The sequence below is a fragment of the Chlorocebus sabaeus genome, chromosome 5, assembly GCF_047675955.1.
Source record: "Chlorocebus sabaeus isolate Y175 chromosome 5, mChlSab1.0.hap1, whole genome shotgun sequence".
Taxonomy (NCBI): Eukaryota; Metazoa; Chordata; class Mammalia; order Primates; family Cercopithecidae; genus Chlorocebus; species Chlorocebus sabaeus.
This window is the reverse complement of record NC_132908.1, coordinates 66,580,497-66,602,047: the sequence shown is the minus strand read 5'-3', so window position 1 is coordinate 66,602,047 and position 21,551 is coordinate 66,580,497. Positions and strand designations below refer to the sequence as shown.

General features: G+C 36.6%; 1 protein-coding gene across 7 annotated transcripts in view; it reads right to left on the bottom strand.

Annotated features, from left to right (window-relative positions):
• NFAT5 (nuclear factor of activated T cells 5) overlaps positions 1-21,551 on the bottom strand; it is a 130,337-nt gene that overhangs the window by 61,059 nt on the left and 47,727 nt on the right. For 3 of the 7 annotated variants that reach the window (XM_007993800.3, XM_007993801.3, XM_007993802.3), the window contains one exon: positions 8,018-8,143. In XM_007993800.3, coding sequence (XP_007991991.1) covers positions 8,018-8,143 — 126 coding nt within the window. Of the gene's footprint in view, positions 1-8,017; positions 8,144-21,551 lie in introns of those variants that run through there. The other 4 variants (XM_073015527.1, XM_073015528.1, XM_073015529.1 and 1 more) reach the window with 2 other exon arrangements.

Genomic DNA, 21,551 nt, shown 5'->3' with positions numbered 1-21,551 from the left:
ATTATACGGGAAGAATAAATTTTACCTGAGTAGGCTAAATAAATATTGCCAGTACACATATACTTGATACACATATGCAATGATGGATGAAAAGTGAATATAACTTTACTTATGCCAAAAATAAATCCATCAAGTATCTAATATATCCCAATACCTTTGTTAGTTTTTAAGAGTACAGTTTATTGGACACTTTTATTCATTAATCATTTGCACCCAGTGATTTTAAAATTATGAAATATTTAAAACACCCATGCACCTTCCACTCATATTCAACAAATGCTACCATTTTACTACATATGGTTTTTTTTTTTCTGAGTCGGAATCTCACTGTCGCCCAGGCTGCAGCGCGGTGGCATGATCTTGGCTCACTGTAACCTCTGCCTCCCAGATTCAAGCAATTCTCCTGCCTCAGCCTCCTGAGGAGCTGGGATTACAGGCACCCACCACCACACCCGGCTAATTTTTGTACTTTTAGTAGAGACGGGGTTTTACCATGTTGGTCAGGCGGGTCTCAGACTCCTGACCTCAAGTGATCTGCCCGCCTTGGCCTCCCAAAGGGCTGGGATTACAGACATGAGCCACCATGCCTGGCCCATGTATGATTTTTCTAATTTTATTTTTTTAATTAACAAATAATCATAACTATTCATGAGGTAGATAATGTTCTGATACATACAGTGTACAGTAATCAAATTAGGGTAATTAACACATCCATTATCTCAATATTTATCATTTCTGTGTATTAGGAATGTTCAATATCTTCCTTCCAGCTATTTGAAACTACATAGTATTGTTAACTACAGTCAGCCTACAGTGGTATAGAATACTAGAACTTATTTCTTCTATCTAGCTGAAATTTTGTATCCTTCAACGAATTTCTCCCTATCCCTTCCTTCCCCCTACCCCTCCCAGCCTCTACTATCTATCCTCTGTCTTACTTTTTACTTCTATGAGATCAACATTTTTTAGCTTTCACATATGAGTGAGAACATGAGGTGTTTAACTTTCTGTTCCTGGCTTATTTCACTTAAAGTCCTCCAGTTCCATCCACATTGCCATAAATGCCAAAATTACATTCTTTTTTATGGCTGAATTCCAGAGGAAAAAATATCACAGAAACAGTGAAGTTCCTTTCTTATAAAACAATTAGCTATAAACACTTTTTTGCTTATATTGTCAATCTTGTTGGTGATATAAAAAAGTCCACTTCTATGCATTAATTTCTTAGGCAAAATTGTACAAAATGCATAAAACAGTAACTGTATCTATTTTCTATAAGTATTTAGCTTATGAATGTTTGCGAATCTGTGAGCAGTTTCAAAATGCTGTTTGTCGACTCAAGTAATATAAAAATATGCTTGTTTATTAGAAACTGAATAAATCATAATATTTATAAAAGTGTTATTAAGAGGACAATAAAAAGAGAACTATTAAAGGAACAAAGCAATAAAAGGCCAAGTTTGCTTTTTGGCAATGTCAATTTGTGACTGTCAAACAATTAGCAGTTGTTTCTGAATTAATGGCTATAGGCCCAACTTTGCTCTCTAATAATGCAGACTTCAGCATAAATCCATCCATACATACCATCTATACGTATAAGTGTATGTATTTAGATTTACTACGTAAATTCAGTACAATAAGATAGAAGGAAGAGTAGAGATTTTTAAATCTGCTTGCAACATGTTTGTAACTGGGATCTGACTTACTTCTAGAAATGGTCCAGTTTTCTTGGAAAAAAGGTAAAGGCCATAAAGAATAACCAAGATCAACTCACAGCATTTTAGCTCACAACATCTAGAGGTGAATCACCTTTCTTGTTAGTGGGTTTCAGGTTTAATTTCATGAATAGTATACTACATTACGTGGCAAAAATTCTGAAATATGTTAACCCAGGAAAGCAATCAAAGGCAAATTTCTTCCTCAAATTTAGTCAACTCAAGAAAATCCTCATTATGTAACTGTAAATACTTTCTAACGTAAGTAAATAAGTAATAATAAATTCAATGGGATAAAAAATTTAGTTGCTAGAAATCACTTTTATTAAAAATTATTCTTCCTCTAGAAATCAAATTCCCATTTGAAGATCCTGACACTTGTAAAGGAGAGGTATGGCTTTTCAACTCAATATTCTATACACTGCCTAGTTAACGATCTTGTGTTTCCCTAATTGAAGTGATAGCACACAATGCCAAATTCCCTCAAGCACAATGGCAAGGAGGAATAAAGCAAAAAAGAGAGGTACTTTATGGCTAAAAGGATTGTGATATAACATGCAAATTATCACAATTCTTGTCACATAGCAGGAACTTAAAAATGATAATATATTTTCATTTTTTAAAAGCTGTCTCCTACAGGAAGGAGTAACATATTTTCTTCACCTCAGTTTTTGTACAGTGTATTGTTATAGATGGTTTAGAAATTTCTATGATTTTAATTCAGGTGATTAGGAGATATGAAATGAATTAAAATATAGCTCTTGTTTGATTACAGGACATTAATTTGGATCTCTAGTGCCCTCTCCTATAGTATAAATAGCACTCAAGGAAATTTTGCAGAAAATACTTTTTACATACTTGAGATTTATTAAGTGACATGGCATAGAAGTCAAAGCACTATATGTCAAAGCTCTTCCAAAAGAAAAATTTATTATATGGATCACTTCACATCAAGTTATGAACTTAAAAACCGACAGTGGTCCAACAAGTGGAGATACTCAACCAAGATTTCCACTGTACACACTTTATGACTGTGTATTATCTATACATGTTAAAAACTGCTATGAAGCTAGCCAGGTGTGGTGGTGTGCGCCTGTAGTCCTAGCTACTCAGGAGGCTGAGGCAGGAGAATCGCTGGAACCCGGGAGGCGGAGGTTGCAGTGAGCCAAGATCACACCTCTGCACTCCAGCCTGGCAAAAGAGCAAGACTCCATCTCAAAAAACAAAAACACAACTGCTATGAAGTATTAGTGTACTGTTACTTCTAAAAAGAGTACTAATATATAATTACTGAAACCAAAATATCAACATTATGAAACTATGCAAAAAAGAATTATTAATATGTTATTAAGATTCTCTGGCTGAATTATAAAATCTACAGTTTAATTCATTATTTTTCTGTTTTGTTTCTTTGAGATAAGAGTCTCACTCTATTGCCTAGGCTGGAGTGCAGTGGCGTGATCTCGGCTCACTGCAATCTCTGCCACGTGAGTTCAAGCAATTCTCCTGCTTCAGCCTCCCAAGTAGCTGGGATTACAGGCGCCTGCCACCACGTCCAGCTAATTTTTGTATGTTTAGTAGAGACAGGGTTTCAACATCTTGGCAGGCTGGTCTTGAACTCTGGACCTCGTGTTCCACCCACCTCAGCCTCCCAAAGTACTGGGATTACAGGCTTGAGCTATGGCGCTCAGCCTAGTTTAATTCATTGTTTAGTTCAAGAATTTGAATTAAAAATTTTAAAGAAACTTGAAACAGTCCACTCGGCAAAATATATTTTGAAATAAACTAATATCACACAACGTTATATTCCCAAATGAAGCCAAACAAATCGAGTCTAGGATAGAACAAGAAAATAACTTGATTTCTTAAAATAAAGACTAAAGTTTATTGTTTACTTCCATGAAAGACTTTCTATTTTAAATAAATTAAGTAAATTTAATGATTAAAACTGTAAGCACATAAACAGATTAAAAATCATATTTGGATATACAGCATGTGAATTATGCCTCAACAAAGCTGTTATTTAAAAAAACCCAAACCTGCCATATGTCTTTTCAAAAGCCCTGAATTCTGATATAACTCATTTAGTTCTCCTAAATAACACCTATGTTTTAATTCTGTATAAACTATACTATAGGATTATCCAACACACAAACAAAAGAATCTTTTCATGATTTGTACTTCTTCTTAACAAACTCCTTATTTTGCCAAAAAGTGTCATCAATTCTTTTGGATAACTTTTATGTTTTAGGAACATGGCCTCTCTTTTAACTACTGAGAACTTACCAAATGGTTCAGAAAGTTTACATTTTTAAAGCTTTTATTCATTGATATATTGAACATCTAAGGCTTAACTACATTTCCACTGGGACAAAAAAAGAATTCTTAAAAATGAGGAGGAGGGCCCAGTGTGGTGGCTCACATTCCAGTGCTTTGGGAGGCCAAAGTAGGAGAACTGCTTGAGGCCAGGGGTTCGACACCAGCCTGCGTAATACAGCAAGACATCTCTACAAAAAATTAAAAAAAAATACAGGGCCGAGCATAGTGGTTCACACCTGTAATCCCAGCGCTGTGGGAGGCCAAGCATGGAGGATCACCTAAGCCCAGGAGTTCATTTGAGACCATACTGGAGAAGCAGCATAGTAAGACCCTGTCTCTACAAAACAACACAAAAATCAGCCAGGTCCATCACCTGGGGTCAGGAGTTTGAGATCAGCCTGGCCAACATGGTGAAACCCCGTCTCTACTAAAAATACAAAAATTTGCTGGGCGTGGTGGCATGCACCTGTAATCCCAGCTACTCGGGAGGCTGAGCCAGGAGAATTACTTGAACCTGGGAGGTGGAGGTTGCAGTGAGCTGAGATCACACTGCTGTACTCCAGCCTGGGTGACAGAGTGAGACTCTGTCTAAAAAAAAAAAAATTAGCCAGGTCCATGCGGTGGCATATGCCTGTGGTTCCCAGCTACTCATGAGACTGAAATGGGAGGATCACTTGATCCCAGGGGGTTGAGGCTGCAGTGAGTCAAGGTCACATCAGTGCACCCAGCCTGGGTGACAGACCCTGTCTCTAAAAATAAAAAATAATAATAATAATAATAAAAATTGCCCCGTGTGGTGGTTTGTACTTATTTCCCAGCTGAAGTGGGAGGATCACTTGAGCCCAGTAGTTGAAGGTTGCAGTGAGGTGAGCTATGATCGCACCTTGCACTCCAGCCTGGGTGACAGAGCTAGAACATGTCTCTTTACAAAAAAAAAAAAATGGGGATGACAACAAAATTGGTGACTCTGAACTCCACCTCACAGATTCTGACACTTGGCCCCATGAAGAGGGGAGAAACTGTGTCTAAATAAGCCCCTTTCCCCCACACCGTGACCCTGGGATTAGAGGATTAAAATGTATTATTGCTGTGAGTGTGTAAAAGTGTGAATTGTGTAGAAGCAGAAAAAGGCTTGAAAGACACTTTTAACCAATATTCTGGATTGTGGATTAGCAGCATCATATTTACTTATTCCCTTAGTAACACGAAGAGGAAAAAAAATCTAGATTGGTGAATCTGAGAAACACATTTTAAAAAATTAAACAACAAAAAATGCCCATGAACACTCATATGCCCAGTCTTTAAATTTTAAAATTTAAATTAATTTAAAACTTGTCAAACACAAACCTTTATGGCAGAACTAGAAGTCTGTTCCCACCAGGCCCTCACACCTGAGAGCAGCCAATCCGGCTCCTTCAAAACTCTGAAGAATTAACTTTATCAAGAGTCAATGTTTTCATGCATTTCATATTTTTTCTTTTTAAGATGGAGTTTCGCTCTTGTTGACCAGGCTGGAGTGCAATGGCACGATCTCGGCTCACTGCAGCCTCCGCCTCACTGCCTTAGCCTCCAAAGTAGCTGGGATTACAGGTGCCCGCCACCACGCTTGGCTAATTTTTTATATTTTTAGTAGAGATGCAGTTTCACCATGTTGGTCAGGCTGGTTTTGAACTCCTGACCTCAGGTGATCTGCCCACCTGGGCCTCTCAAAGTGCTGGGATTACAGGTGTGAGCCACCACACCTGGCCCGTATTTTTTATAAAATGCTAAAGATTTTTTAAAAACCCATACAAGTCTAAATTAATGTGCCTTCCCCTAGACATCTGTCTAGCCTTTTGGCTAGAGAAACATTGAGTAACTTGGTAATATACTCCAAGTATCTCTGACAGTTACATAGCCAAGAATATTAACATGTCAAATAAAAATATAATTCTAATGATATATACTGATTTCCCTACAATAATTATTCTGTGATTTAAACTCTCTTGTCTATAACGGTAAGGTATAAAGTACTCTTTCTAAGCTATGAGAATCCTAGAATAATCTACATTGGTTGCTAAATTTATATTTTAAGAAAGATTATAAATGACTTGTTAATGATCATATAAACTTTCTGTGTGTGACTATAACAAAACTAGAAAGGTTACCTTCTTACTCTCTTTGCCATCTTTACAACGTCAGTAACTTCACGGTAAGAATGTATTACTTCAAAATACTTCCTTTGATTAAATTTCTTATTTTCATGATTTTTCAACTCACAGCTTTCAATGTAATTTATCTTGAGAGATTTTTCTCAAATATACTGGGATGGGGGGAAGGTTAATATTTCATTAGTGACCCAAATTCAAGAACTTTTAATATATATATATATATTTTTTTATATATATATGAATTTCTAAAATTCAATTTGGTATTATTTAAAAGGAAGAATAGTTCTTTTTCTAAACCTAACATTTTTTCCAGCTTTTAAAAGGAACTGGATCTACCGTCAACAGATGTTAAAAAGCACAGAAGAAACAGACTTTTAGTTCTATATAGATTCAACGTATCTTTAAAAAACAATCTCAAAAGATACAAAAGAAATCAGTTAGTCAATTTCTACTTGTGGATTTAAAGTGAAGTATCTCATAAAAAATATTTTATCTTTGTCATATTTTATTATCAGATGCAATTTTAAAACCAGATTTAAAACTTAAAATTCCAGAAAAAAATCATGAGAACCACTTTAGAACCCAGTGGATATAAAGCAAACCAGGTCATCTTATCAATTTGATTACTAAAAAGTTCACTAATTCACAATTAAATCCACAGAAACTGTTAGAAAGTGTCTGGCAACACATGAACAGTGAGTAGGGCTGATCAGTTTCTTTGCCATATTTAAAGTTTTCCTGCCTTCAACCAGGAAGTCTTCAATAATGTACTATGCAGCTTGAGAAAGATTGGTACATAAGGTTAATGGTACATAGGTTAATGCATATGAGAAATATATCGGAAGTTATACTATGGTACCAATATCCTCTTTTAAACCACAACTTTACACTTTACTGTTCTCATTTTGAAACTAAAATAATTTACTGAAAACAATGCTCTGATAAACTTTAAATATCATTTTTAAAGACAAGAAGTGTCATATTAGGCAAGAAACCTCTAATTAGGACAGATAAAACTTCTATATATATATGTTTCCTTTATTTAAAGCAAACACACTTAGCAGTCTATAAACCCAATATTAGGTGGGCAAACTAATATTAAGAAAGCACTGATACTAATTTATCACTGATAAGACTTTTTTCTATTAGCTTGTCTGTCAATTTTTTATTCTTATGTAAAATAAAAATTTGAGCCAATTGTATATCATTAAGTGTATGATTTGAGAGCTGAGTAAAAACAAGTCTAATAAATTTCAAACATTACTTTCTATACTTTTTCATTGATATAAGAAAATGTCTTTATGTAAATATTATATTGACATCCTCCATTACTTTCAATAAATTGAAAACAACTACGAAGTCACATATATTTTCAAATATAATAAAAAGGTTTCAGTAACGTGTTATGAATATAAAAGACATTTGAGTGCTTCAGTCATTTTTCAGATCATATAAAATATTTTCCCTTGGAGCAAGTCTTTAAAATTAACTATTAAATAGAAACTCAAATATAATTTTCTATTCACAGCTTGGTATTTAACCTTTTTAAGCGCAGTCAACAAAACAACTTTAAGCTGTTTCCCATATTTGAAGACAAGGTCCATTTTAGGAAATGGCATTTATAGATGTGACAATGTAAAATTTTAAGAAATAAGAATTACATCAAGAAAATAATATTGAAAAAGTTTAAGGTTAAAAGTACATATTTTAATGTCTCTTTTTAAAACCCTCAAATCACACTCTTTTTAATATGAATTTTGCCAGCACTGTTCATGTTGGCCAGATTTCATGTTGGCCCTAGTTTTCTTTAATAAAGTAAAATGAAATGCATACCAGCAGCAACAACAGCTGGAGGAGGCGAGCCTGCCTCACCACCGCTTGTCTGACTCATTGATGCTACAGATGTTTCTCTAGATGGAGGTAATTGTAACTCCTTTGGGAGAAGATCATAGACAGATTCTGTGGGGAGGGGAACGAGAGGAGAAAACAATTTTTAAAAGAGATTCAGTCAACAATCTAATATTATATGTACAAAATGAGTATGTCTTTTCTCTCATGAGGAAAACTGTATTATTCACAAACAATCCCACAAAATTAATGTAAAAAGTTATTAGCAGCTAAGCACAGTGGCTCACACCTGTAATCCATGATTTTGGGAAGCCAAGGTGAGAGGATTGCTTGAGGCCGGGAATTCAAGACCAGTCTGGGCAACACAGTGACCCCATCTCTACAAAAGTTTTTTTTTTGCTTTTTTTTTTTGTTTGTTTGTTTGTTTTTAATCAGCCAGGCATGGTGGTACACACCTGTAGTCCCAACTATCTGGGAGGCTCAGGTGGGAAAACTGCTTGAGGTCAAGGCTACAGTGAGCCATGATCATGCCACTGCACTCTAGCCTGGGTGAGACCCTGTCTCAAAAAAAAAGGAAAAATTTTTTTAAATTTTTTCTTTTATTATATAACCTTATTGAACTGAAAAATGAATTTCCCATTAGTTCTGTTCCTGTTTTCTTCTTGGTTTTACTCCTTATGTTCAAGTCTCCAGAAAAAGTTATTAACATTGAAAATTGGATAAAACTAGACAGAATGGAAGAAATGCCAAATAACCCAAGATGGTCCAGTATCTTCCTTTGTAATAGTACAAGTAAAACTTATCCTTTACATATGAGATGGCATATACTACACTACTGTGGATCAGCTTTAAATTGGCTTCTCCAGTCAATTAGTATAGTACTGCTCTTTTACCCAACACCCTTGAGAAAATATTTTAATTCAACACTATCATAATTCATTTTCCCAATTATTAAAATAAATCAATCTAATCAAAGAAAAACTTTGTGGATTGAAGTGTTAAAAAAAAAAAAAAAGGGAATGTTAAAGCTCAAGCAAATACTTCTTACTCTCTGAGGCATCCCCACCCCTGGAAAGGTAAAGGCAAAGGAAACTCTTAAATCAGATTGCATAACCTATTAGGTTACGATTACTTTTGTATTCCAGATTAAAGAATCCTGTATCTTTTAAAAATATTTTGTAATACTATAATTGCCCATAAAATCATATCTATTAAAAATATATTTTAACTTTTTAAAAAATCCCTTATTGTATAAGTTTTTAACAGAAGTATTCCCAAAATATCCTCTAAAGGTAGTAGAATCAATATTAGAAGGAACTTCAAAAGACCGATTAGAGTCAGGCACGATGGTCATGCCTGTGGCCTCCCAAAGTGCTGGGATTACAGGTGTGAGCTACCACACCTGGCCTCAAATCTTTTTTTTTTTTTTGGCCCAAACAAAAAAGAAATTTGAAAGAACAAATTCGATAAAAAGAGAAAAAGATCTACCCAAATGCATTTATGATTTATGTGATGGAAAAAAATTTATACTAGTAATAGCCCAATCACTAACAGCATGTTACCAGTCAGGATTCTATCTCCATTTCTCCAATTATTAAAATAAATTAATCAAATCAAAGCAAAACTTTGTGGATTGAAACACTCTAACTTTCCCAAAGAAGGGTATAAAGTTGAGTCCCTGTTAGAATATAATAGTAATGTCACTAAAAAGTACATGGAAAGAAATTAAATGCAGAATTTGTTATACTCCACCCTTCTCCAAAGTCTGCCCCTCAAAACAAACAAGTAAAATGCAAAGTCAAGTGGAAGGTATAGGAAGCATGGATTCCTTCACCAAAGATGTTTTCTGATTAACTGACTCAAGTGTTTGGAAATAAAAGAAGTCAGCCTGCGAGAAGTTTATCATATCTATCCAAGGGAAGCTGTAGTTCATATAGTCATTACCAGCACAGGATTTTATTTCAGACATAACTGGGTTGGTTCTGCTACTTTAAAATAACTTCTCTAAGACTTAAATCATCATTTAAACTCCTCTTTTACCCAAGTACCCCAAAGATATTCCCTCTAAACTATAACCATACAATCCAAACACAGACACTGGCCTTTCTCTTAAATCCGCTTCCCATGGGATACCTAAAGATTAAAGTAATATAAATTATGCTATTAATACTGTTATTCAACCCTAAATTCAATCTAAATTAAATGCTTTTACAGTCTCCACTGCAGAATTTTCATTCTAGCCAATGAAAGAAATCCTGAATAAGAGCACATGTACTTTATTTTATTTAATTTGAGTCCCGGTCTCTGTCATCCAGGTAGGAGCATAGAGACACAATCAAAGCACACTGCAGCCTCCAACTCCTGAGTTCAAGAGATCCTCCCGCCGCAGCCTTCCAAGTAGCTGGGACCACAAATGTACAACACGACACCTGGCTGATTTTTTTTTTTTTTTTTTAACTTTTTGTAGAGACAGAGTCCCCCTCTGTTGCCCAGGCTGGTCTCAAACTCTTGGACTCAAGTGATCCTCCTGTCTCAGCCTCCCAAAGTGCCTGGATTACAGACGTGAGTTACTGCATTTGGCCCATATGTACTTTCAATCTATGAGAATGACAGTCCTAAATAAGTGCCAGCTACTTCATGTTATGCCACAGTATCTATTTTTCTTATGTTATCTTTTAAATCAGTTCAGATATATAAGGCAATAATGAAATTCCAGGTTTATAAACACAAGATATGAAGAAACAGAATGGGAAATCCCTAATGGAAAGGCAGCTTCTGAGGAAAGACTCCCTTAGAAAACAAAAGCAAAATCGCTTTTAGATGAGAGAGAAAAGAGAGTGAGAGAGAGGGAGAGAGAGAGGGGGGATATGGGTATAAAATAAGGTTTCTTTTTGGAGTGATAAAAATGGCAGTGGTTACACAACTCTGTATATATATATATATAAATAACCACTGAATTGTACCCTCTAAATGTGTAAACTTTATAGTATGTAAATTATATATCAATAAAGCTGCCTTTTTTTAAAAAAAAAAAAGGAAGACAGTAATAGAAGAAGCACAAGTAAGAATTAGACAAGAGCAAGTAGGGTATCTAACAGTGCTCTGATAAACTTCATGGACAAAATCATCTCTCTTCACATAGTGTCTATATATGAAGAAGGCCAAGCTGCAAACTAATTTGTCTTTTAAGGCTCTTCTACTAGAGGATCAGGAAAATGCTGCAGGCATAGTTATCCAAAATTCAGTAAAATATGTGATAAAAAATGTTTATAAGTTATTGTAAACAAGATGAAGAAATATAGACTTAATAAAATAGATGACTTCCAAACAACAGTACCCAAAAAATGTATAGGTTCAATCTGGAAGAAGATGGTTATTATATCACAACTTGAACAAAGATATGAATTTTCAAATGACATAGGCTTAAAAGGGATTAAATCTTATGTAATAATTCATCACAGATCATGAAAGACTGGAGTATCTGCCCAAAGGAGTAAGATGAAACTTAACAAGGATTAATGTAACAGCTGGTAAAATCTGCTCTTGTGAAATAAACTTACATGTACTCACTATTTCTCTTTCTCTCTCTTTTTTAATCTAGAAGTGATTTTACTTTTGTGTTCTAAGGAACTCTTTCTTCAGTCTGCCAAGACTAGGGTGATTATTTTCTTTTTATTTATTTATTTTTTTCAGACAGGGTTGTGCTGTGTCACCCAGGCTGGAATGCAGTGGTGTGATCACGGCTCACTGCAGTTTTGACCTTCTTGCTCAAGCGATTCTCCCACTTCTGTCTCCTGAGTAGCTGGGACTACAGGTGCATACCACCATGCCCAGTTACCTTTTCAATTTTTTTGTAGAGACAGGGTCTTGCTATGTTGGCCAGGCTGGTCCTGCACTCCTGGGCTCAAGCAAGCCTCCTGCCTTGACCTTCCAAAAGTGCTAGAATTACAGGTGTGAGCCACCATGTCTGACCTATTTTCTTATATACTTTTCTATTAATGCTAACAATTTGTGCGATAACATGTAATCAACTCACCTAATATTTCATTATAAATTTTAGTTGACCAAAATGCCAGGGTAAGTGCACTGCTTAAGTATCCATGTAGTAGAACTAGGACAAGTGCACTATAATAACTCCATTAACATAAATCACTAATATGTGTAAAAGAAAAGTAGACAGAAAGGGAAGCAAGTTCAGAAGATCAAGAATCTGTCTCATACTGGTGCATTCTCATAGAGCCCAGGGCAGCTGGAAAAAGGAAATAGAGGAATGAAATCAACATTTTCAGATATTGAAAATAAATTAATGCTTCCCAATGTTGGGTGGAAAGGAAAACAATGTAAAAATGCACTGACTGGTTGGCTTGTTTAATCGTTCTGTAAACTCTAATAGATCCATTAAAGTCACTGATTATTTCTGGGTTAATTCAATCCTTTATTATTCAACACTGCCTATAAGAGGGTGGAAGAATTTCACTACAGTGGGTCAAATTTAAAATAGGCAGAAATCCTATTCTGAGGCACAAGACAGTGAGAGAGAAGAAAAAATTGGTAATTTAATAGGGCAACTTAATTTGTTGCTTGTTTGTTTCTTCTCAGTTGGGTACTCTATGTCCAAATGGCTGATCACCCAAATCCCCTTCTCTACTGCTTTACTGTTACTGGTCATTCCAGGAAGAGATGAAGAGACCTCAAAAGAGTGCAGGGAGATAAGCCACAGGAAACAGCTGGGAAAAGACACGCTTTTCATGCTGTACTCACTCAGCAAAATAACAACACTAATAACGTAATTACAGCTACTATTTTTTGAGCACTTTGCCAGGCCAGGCTCAGTATACATATATTCTGATTTAACCTCAAAACAATCCTATGAGGTAGGTTTTATCAACAAAGAATGTGATATCTGTGTTATAGTAAAAAAAAAGAAAAACACGTGATAAAAGAAAGATGATAAAGTTTAGGACAGCGGCTTCCTTTGATGGGAGACAAGGAGGAGCAGAAATAAGCTGAGCTGTACAATGGGTTCACAGGTGTTTTTACTAAAGTATATAATCAAATAAAATACATACAACAAAATTAGGGCTATACATGGATAGAGCACAGCCTCACAGAGATGCTACAAGGTTTAAATAAGTTGATCTCTTGAAAAGGAGTCTAAGTTCTTATTCTTTCTTAGAATTTTCATCCCTGCCTCACCTTTGTTGACCTAAGAGGTGGCATTTGGTGTTCAACTGCTTTGGGGTCAGAAAGTAAAAATCGAAATAGTCAGAGACCCTGTCTACTTTATGACTTTTCTCAAAACTGTCTTACTTTCAAGTAGTAAAATAAAGTTGTACAACTAATACTATTGACTTGCATCTATACAGAGATGAATCATAAAAAAGGGAAAAAAGTTCCGTAAATAAGATGTTTCTGTTCAGTTGTCAAGTAAGCAGCTAAAGAGAAATATCTGTGGTAAAAAAGAATGTTCCTTTGTGTTGGGAATGCTTTAAAAATCTAACAAGAAGTAAACTAATGCTCAGAACAGATATTAGTTACTCAAACAATGAATGCTCTCTGATATGAAATGTAAACATTATAATTCTGAAAAATCCATTTCTAAACATTTTAATCTTGTTTTAAATATTAGATTTTACTTTTTAAAAAACTCTAAATGTGAAACTACTCTAGGAATCTGAAAGAGTTAGAAAAAACCTTCAGAAAACGGTTTGGGAATGAAATGCCTTACTCTTCCACCTCTCCATTAACTACCTCAATCAGCTGGGAAATCCCAAGCCTATAATTTCACATTAAATATTTTAAAACAAAATGCCTGGCATCTCCAATATGCCAACATAGTTCTGCATTGAAGAGAGACAGCATTCATTTTGTTAAAAACACTTCAAGCTTGACAGTCATCATACTTGGCATCTCTACTGGAAAAAAATGTACTGGCTGCAGGTCCACTGGATATTTAGTTTCTAAAAGAGTATGCAGTCCAAGAATAACTGGTAGGTAATGCTCTGTTTTAACAAATTTTTCTCAACTTCCCAGTTCAAGCCAGTTTACTAGTCTGCTGCCACATATTTACTTATTCATATCACTTCCTCCAGGTTGTAGTTCATTACTGTTTTCCTAAAACAATCTAGTGTTTTAAAGAAATTTTAAATAATATACAGCAGTATAAATTACATCAATTTGGGGAATAAGAAAACTAACTTGAGTTCTACAGACCTTTTTTTTTTTTTTTTTTTTGAGACAGAGTTTTGCTCTTGTTGTCCAGGCTGGAGTGCAATGGTGCGATCTCAGTTCACCGCAACCTCCGCCTCCCAGATTCAAGCAATTCTCTTGCCTCAGCCTCCCAAACAGCTGGGATTACAGGCATGTGCCACCACACCTGGCTGATTTTGTATTTGTAGTAGAAACAGGGTTTCTCCACGTTGGTCAGGGTGGTCTCGAACTCCCAACCTCAGGTGATCTGCCCGCCTTGGCCTCCCAAAGTACTGGGATTATAGGCATGAGTCACCATGCCCGGCCTTCCACAGACAATTTAATATAGTATACCATACATTTTTTTCTACTAGGTATTATTTTTCACTTAAAAACTTTAAAATTATGTTCAGCCAGGCAAAGTGGCTCATGCCTGTAATCCAGGCATTTGGGAGGCCAAGGTGGGAGGATTACTTGAGCCCAGGAGTTTTGAGACCAGCCTAGGCAACACAGCAAGACCCTGTCTTTACAAAAAATACAAAAATTAGCCAGGTGAGGTGGTGCAAGCCTGTAGTTCCAACTACTCAGGAGGATGAAGTGGGAGGACTGCTTGAGTCCAGGAGGTCAAGGCTGCAGTGAGCCATGATTGTGCCACTACACTGCAGACTGGATGACAGAGCAAGGCCCTGTCTCAAAAAAAAAAAAAAAAGAAAAAAGAAAATTGTTTTCTAAATAACCTCTTAGCATGAAGGACAGAATGGAATATACCAGTCACCTAACTATTCTGATTATCTACATTTTAAATTTCTTTGTTATTTTCTGAAGAAATTACTTGAGTCTATCCTAGAAAGAACAAAACTCTCAAGTTATCAAGGATCCATACATCACTGAGTAAAACATTTATGGTTTATTTATAATTTTTAGATATCTTACAAGAGTACCTTTTCAATAGTGTTTTAAGAACTTTGGACTCAGATGGAGTCCGAGAGGAATAAGGAGGGCTCAGAGGAGGGTATCAGAAGCCTACCAGGGAGGGGGAAGGATACCTATAGAGAAGAGGGGGAGACCTGGGAAGGGATTTCAGAGCTTAAGCAGGGTGAGGAGGACATAAATGAGTGGATGAGAGGGGCAATAGATATTCCAGATGCAGAGTCCGAGCAACATGAAGAAAGTATCTATATAAGATAGCCTAGTGTGTGGTGTCAGAGCCTAAGCGGGGTGAAGAATATATTAATATCTGTGCAGAGGAGAATGGCTCAAGTTGGAATGTTGGTGCCCAAGGAAATGGGATGAGGACAGCATCCACACAAGAAAGAAGGCTGATGCACTGGGGGTCTGTCTAGGGTGGGAGGTTGGAACCCAAGCAGAACGCAAATCTCCATATGGATGGACAGCCTAGCCCAAGGAGTAAAAGCTTGAGTAGAATGAGAAGGGTCTCTGTGGAGTTAGCAGGGAGAGCCCAGGATAAAATGTCAGAGCCAGAGAAGGGTGAGGAGGGTATCCAAGCAAGGGGCAACCAACACAGGGTATCAGAACCTAAGTAGTAATGAGGATGTCCACACAGAAGGATTGCCTGAGGTTGGGTATCAGATGTTACCCAGCAGGTATAAACAGTGTGCCCACCAGGCAAGAGAGGGGGAGCCCAGCACGGGGAGTTACAATCCACATAGGGCGAGGAGGGCATGTGAAACCTTGGAGCCTGAGCCGAATAAGGAGGGCATCTGTGTAGAAGGGTTGCCTAAGGTGGGAAAGTAGAAGACTGACTAAAGAGGGCATTTCCATAGATGGGCAGCCCAGAATGGGGTGTTGGAGTTCAAACGGGGTACGGAAGACATCTATAGGGGTTGAGGGAGCAGGAGCAAAGGGCAGTTTTAGGCAGGATTCAAAATCCTAGCAGGATGAGCAAGATAGGAGGCTATCTACCTAGTAGGGCTGCCCAAAGTGGGGAGTAAGAAACCAAGTAGACTGGAGGGGTTCACAGGTGAGCAGGACAGCCCCAAGTGTCAAGAACATCCATGTAGGAGGCAAGCTATGAGAGGCCAAGTTGGGTAATTAGGGTATTAATGTGCCAGAAAGTGGGAGGCAGTAGCAATGGGAGATTGGTTACAATAGGAGATTGATCAAATAAGTAAACATAATAATATGAAAGGAAATCAAGTTTCTCAATAAGATGAAAGGAAATCATGTTTGTCAAAAAATGAGTTACAAACATAGGGAGAAAAGAAGGAACCCTACAGTATTGCATTGTAACCGGAGGTACTGATGTGAACTCCTTAGTCAGTATGTATGGATAGAAAAATATAGGCATAAATGTGTGTATATGTGTGTGTGTGTGTGTACAGACATATAAATATACATATATTCCCTAGCTTCTGTCCTCTGAAAGGTCCTAGGAGAAGCAGCACCCCAAAAGTAACCAGCACTTTTCAGAGAAACAGGTAGTATCAGGGCTAGGACAGGCAAAATAGAAGATGAACCTGGAATGTCTTGTTTTACTAAAGGTAAGAAAGTACTCAAAGAATTATGGCAGCATATCAAAAGGACACAAAAGACAGCATGGGTCGGGTGCGGTGGCTCACGACTGTAATTCCAGCACTTTGGGAGGCCAAGGTGGGTGGATCACCTGAGGTGGGGAGTTCAAGAGCAGCCTGGCCAACACAGTGAAATCCCATCTCTACTAAAATATAAAAATTAGCTGGGTATGGTGGCACATGCCTGTAATCCCAGCTACTCGGGAGGCTGAGGCAGAAGAATCTCTTGAACCCAGGAGGAGGAGGTTGCAGTGAGCCGAGGTCACGGCACTGCACTCCAGCCTGAGCAACAGTGAGACTCCATCTCAAAAAAAAAAAAAAAAAAATCAGCTGGGAGTGGTGGGAGGAGGAGGCTGCAGTAAGCCAAGATCGTACCACTGCACTCCAGCCTGGGTAACAGAGCAAGATTCTGTCTCAAAAAAAAAAAAAAGAAAAGAAAAAGAAAAAGAAAACCATAAAAGCCCAGGAAACGCCAAGGAATGATTTCAGACTGAAAGAAACTAAAGAGATATGACAACTAAATGGACATATAATTTTAAACTGGATCCTTTTGCTATACAGGAAATTATTGGGACAATTTGCAAAACCCAAATAGGATCTGAGGACTAGGTGAAAAAAAAATGTATCGATGTTTATTTTGGTAGCTATATTGTGGTTATGTAAGGGAATATTCTTATTTGTTGGAAACACCAAAGTATTGGGAGGCAATGAGGAACCATGTCAGCAACTTATTCTCAAGTGATTCAGAAAAAAAGAAATTATTTGCACTATATTCACAACTCTTTTGTAAGTTCAAGATGGTTCCAAAAAGTGCATACAGGCATACGGTTCATTAGGAATTTATTAATTACTAAGGATTCAAAAAATTCAGCTATGTAACTGTAGTTTCACATTATAAGATCTCAATTTGCAAAGAAATGAATCTATCAGAGTAAACAAACTTATTTCATGTCTTCATTTTTAGATATCTGGCAATCAAAAACCAATCCAGGGCCGAGCCTGGTGGCTTATGCCTATAATCGCAGCACTTTGGGAGGCCGAGCAGAAGGATTGCTTGAGCCCAGGATGTCAAGGCTGTGATGAGCTGTGATTGTGCCACTACATTCTAGGCTGACAGAGCAAGATCTTGTCTCAAAAGAAAAAAAAAGAAAAAAGAAAAAAGAAAAAGAGAAGAAAAGAAAGAAAAGAGAGAAAAGACCAATCTACCTTGTTCTCCCTCTCACTTTTGCTATGCTTTCTGTTAAAATAAAAAATAAAAAAAATATTTTGGTTGAAAAAGGCAACAGAATCTTGGTTACACCATATACCATGAGTCTTCTCTTGGTCATATAATTACTTGTTTGACACCTTATTTGCCACACTCACATTCATTCAACATTTATTTAGCACCTGCACTCATCTAGGGACACAATACAAAAGAAAATCACCCTTATTAAGCAGTTCACAGTCTAGAGACAATAAAATGAGTCAAGTTTAAAATAATGCCGTATGTGCTTTAATAAAGTATGCAATGTTACACAACTGGAGAAGGAACCTTTAATGTTATCTGTGGAGGGTCTGAGAAGGCAGAACAGAGGATGTACACCTGAAGTCAATCTTGAATACTGAAATGGCTATTTAGCAGATAGATTTGGGAAAAGGAAGGAGAAACTATAAAAGCAAATCTGAACAAAATGAGTATTTTCATCTCAGTGTTTTAAGTAACTCAGTTACTCAGAACATGGAAGTTACAAGCAGTAACACGAGATGAAACTAAAGGCAGGGTGAGGCCAGATTATGACAGGGCTTATGTATCATGCTAAGCAGTAAGGGTTTTATCCCTCAGCACACAGGCAGCCTTTGAGGGTTTTAAACAAAGAAATGAAACTCAAACATATATTTGAGGAAGATCATCCTACCAGGAATACAGAGAATAGATTAGGTCCTACAGATGGAGATGAGTAAGAATGTTTTTACAATAGCCCAAGAAAGAAATAATGAAATCCTGAACAAAGGAAGTGGCAGTGAAAATAGTCAATAGGCTATGAATTTAAAGCTGTTTAAATGGATGAACCAAACTGGGTGACTGGCTACAGAGGGGAAGGGAGAGGGAAAAAAAGTAGCACATAGGAACTCTGGCTTGGGAAAATTGATAAAAGATGGTGCCATTTCCCGTGATAGAGAATATAGGAGTTAAGAGTAAACCTGGAAAGAGGAGAATTCAGTTTTAAATGATGAATTTGGATGCCTATGGGACATCCAAGTGAATACATAAACAGGAGAGAGGTCTAGCAATTGATGTTACTAAACACACACCCTGCTTTAAGCCTGCTTTACTTTTGTTTTTTATACCAAATCTGTCCTAGAACTAGAATTTTTGTTTTGTTTTGTTTTGAGACAGGATTTCGCCCTGTCACCCAAACTGGAGTGTAGTGGCACGATCACAGCTCACAGCAGTCTCAAGCTCCCGGGCCTAAACTGATCCTCCTACCTCACCCTCCCGAGTAGCTGGGACCACAGGTGTATGCCACTATGCCTAGCTAGTTTTTGGTGTGTGTGTGTGTGTGTGTGTGTGTGTCTGTGTGTATGTGCTTTGTAGAGACAGGGTCTCCTTTTGTTGTCCAGTCTGGTCTCGAATTCTTGGACTCAAGTGGTCCTCCTGCCTCAATCTCCCAAAGTGCTGGGATTATAGTCATGAACCACTGTTCCTGGCCTAGATTAATTTATTTAGAGTTATTGCTTGCTTTTAAAAATACATGTAAGAAATAAAAATTCAACTTGCCCATGATTTCATCAAAGATAACTATTTAAACAATGGTATACTTATGCTTCCTTTCCATATTTTAATGCAAATTTTTAAAAAGTTGAATAATATACATAAACAATATCAAATTTTCACTTGAATATAACATTAATTTCCTACATGTACCATTTCTTTGACACCCCTCAGGTTGTTACAAATCACTTTATACCTATTTCCTACTTCTCCAAATGGGTTGAAAACCCTTCATGGACCAAAGCTATGTCATGTCTTCTCTAAGGTTCGGCAGTACTCTACTTAGAAGAGACACTCAGTGTTTCTTGATGAGGTTATCAAAATATTAAGGAAAGTTACTGGGTAATAATTCTAAGTTGCAAAGCAAGCTTCAATAAAACTTCTAATTTTAATATTATTTCAGAAACACTGCTAATAAATAAAAGAATAAATGAATATATCAGTGGTGAAGAAACAACATTGTACCTGCTATAAAATGAAGCACAGCTTAGTAAATATTCTCATTCATTTATTCATATAGTCATTCACTCATAAATATTTATGGACTGCCTGATGTATATCAGGCACTCTTCCAGGTTCTGGGGATACATCAACAACAAAACAGACAAAAATCTGTCTTCATGGACCTTCCATTCTAAGGGACTTAAATTACAGTGACTGCTGGCCTGTCTGGTGCTACAGTCTAAGTGTTAGTGTCCTGCCAAAATTCATGTTGGAATCTAAAACCCAATGTAATAGTGTTAAGAGATGAGGCCCTTTAGGAAGTAAGTCATGAGGGCTCTGCCCTCCCAAAATGGAATGAGTGCCCTTATAAAAGAGATTGAAGGACGCTGCCTTGGCCCTTTCACCACATGGGTACACAGTAAGAAGGCATCATCTTCAAAGCAGAGAGCAAACCCTCAGCAGACACAGAATCTGTTGTTGCCTTCATCTTGGACTCTCCAGACTTCAGACTCCGGACTGTCAGCAATGCATTTCTATTGTTTATAAATTACCTTGCCTAAAGCATTTTCTTATGGCTGACAAACAGAGGAAGACATCTGTTAAAGAGAAAAGGAGACTCCAGTTTCCTCCAATTTTTCTACCCTTACTAAACTCACATTTAATTGTTACCAGTAAAATAAGCTCATTTCTGGAATGTAAGCAATAGAAAAATGTCAACATACGTTCATTTTAAAATTTAGAACACATACTTAAAACAGAATTTTGCTGAGTGCTTATAAAACCAATACTGAATAGAGATCTGTTCCATGGCTATTAACAGCTAACCATATTATATAACCATATATTTAATAATCATTCCTCTCTAAACTAATCATGTCCTTGTAAACATACATAATAATCTATCAACGAAAAGAAACAAGCAGAATTACAATTTATATTATTTTACATATAGTATTGTTTTTGATCTTGAAAAAACAGTCTAATATTAAATTCACAAGGTAAGATCAACAGCATCTTCAAAAATAAGAAAAAACTAATTTTGTCACCATTTGTTCATTTCATGTGCATAGGTACAAACACAGTAAATCACATGTACACAGAAACGCGAGTCTGTTCCCAGAAAGCTTTCAGTCCAGTGAGGTTGACTGAAAGCACATAAATAGCCAATCAAAACTATATCAAGACACATGAGCTATAAGGGAAAAAAAGTAGTAGGAGAGAAGAAATTATAATACAGAGGGCAATGCAAGAATGGTATGAATGTAATGAATGTAGTTTTAAGGGTTTAATCTAATCTAAATTAATCTAAAATTCACATTAAAAGCATAGAATTTTAGAGGTAGAAGTGGTGAAAGTATTGGGTGTAACCCTCAGTTTTTACAGAGAAGAAATAATGTTCCAATTAGGTTACGACTTGCTTTGTAGAGCCAAGACTAGTTAAAGCTGGGTCCCAGGCAGGAGAATAGCTGGCTGAAAGATAAATTCTTTCCCCAGCATTCCTGTCTATGCAATTAAAGTAACACTGAGGTTAGGAATGCCATCTATTTTACTTACTATATTATTGTGCCTGGCACATAATGGGCATTTCAATAATGTGCTT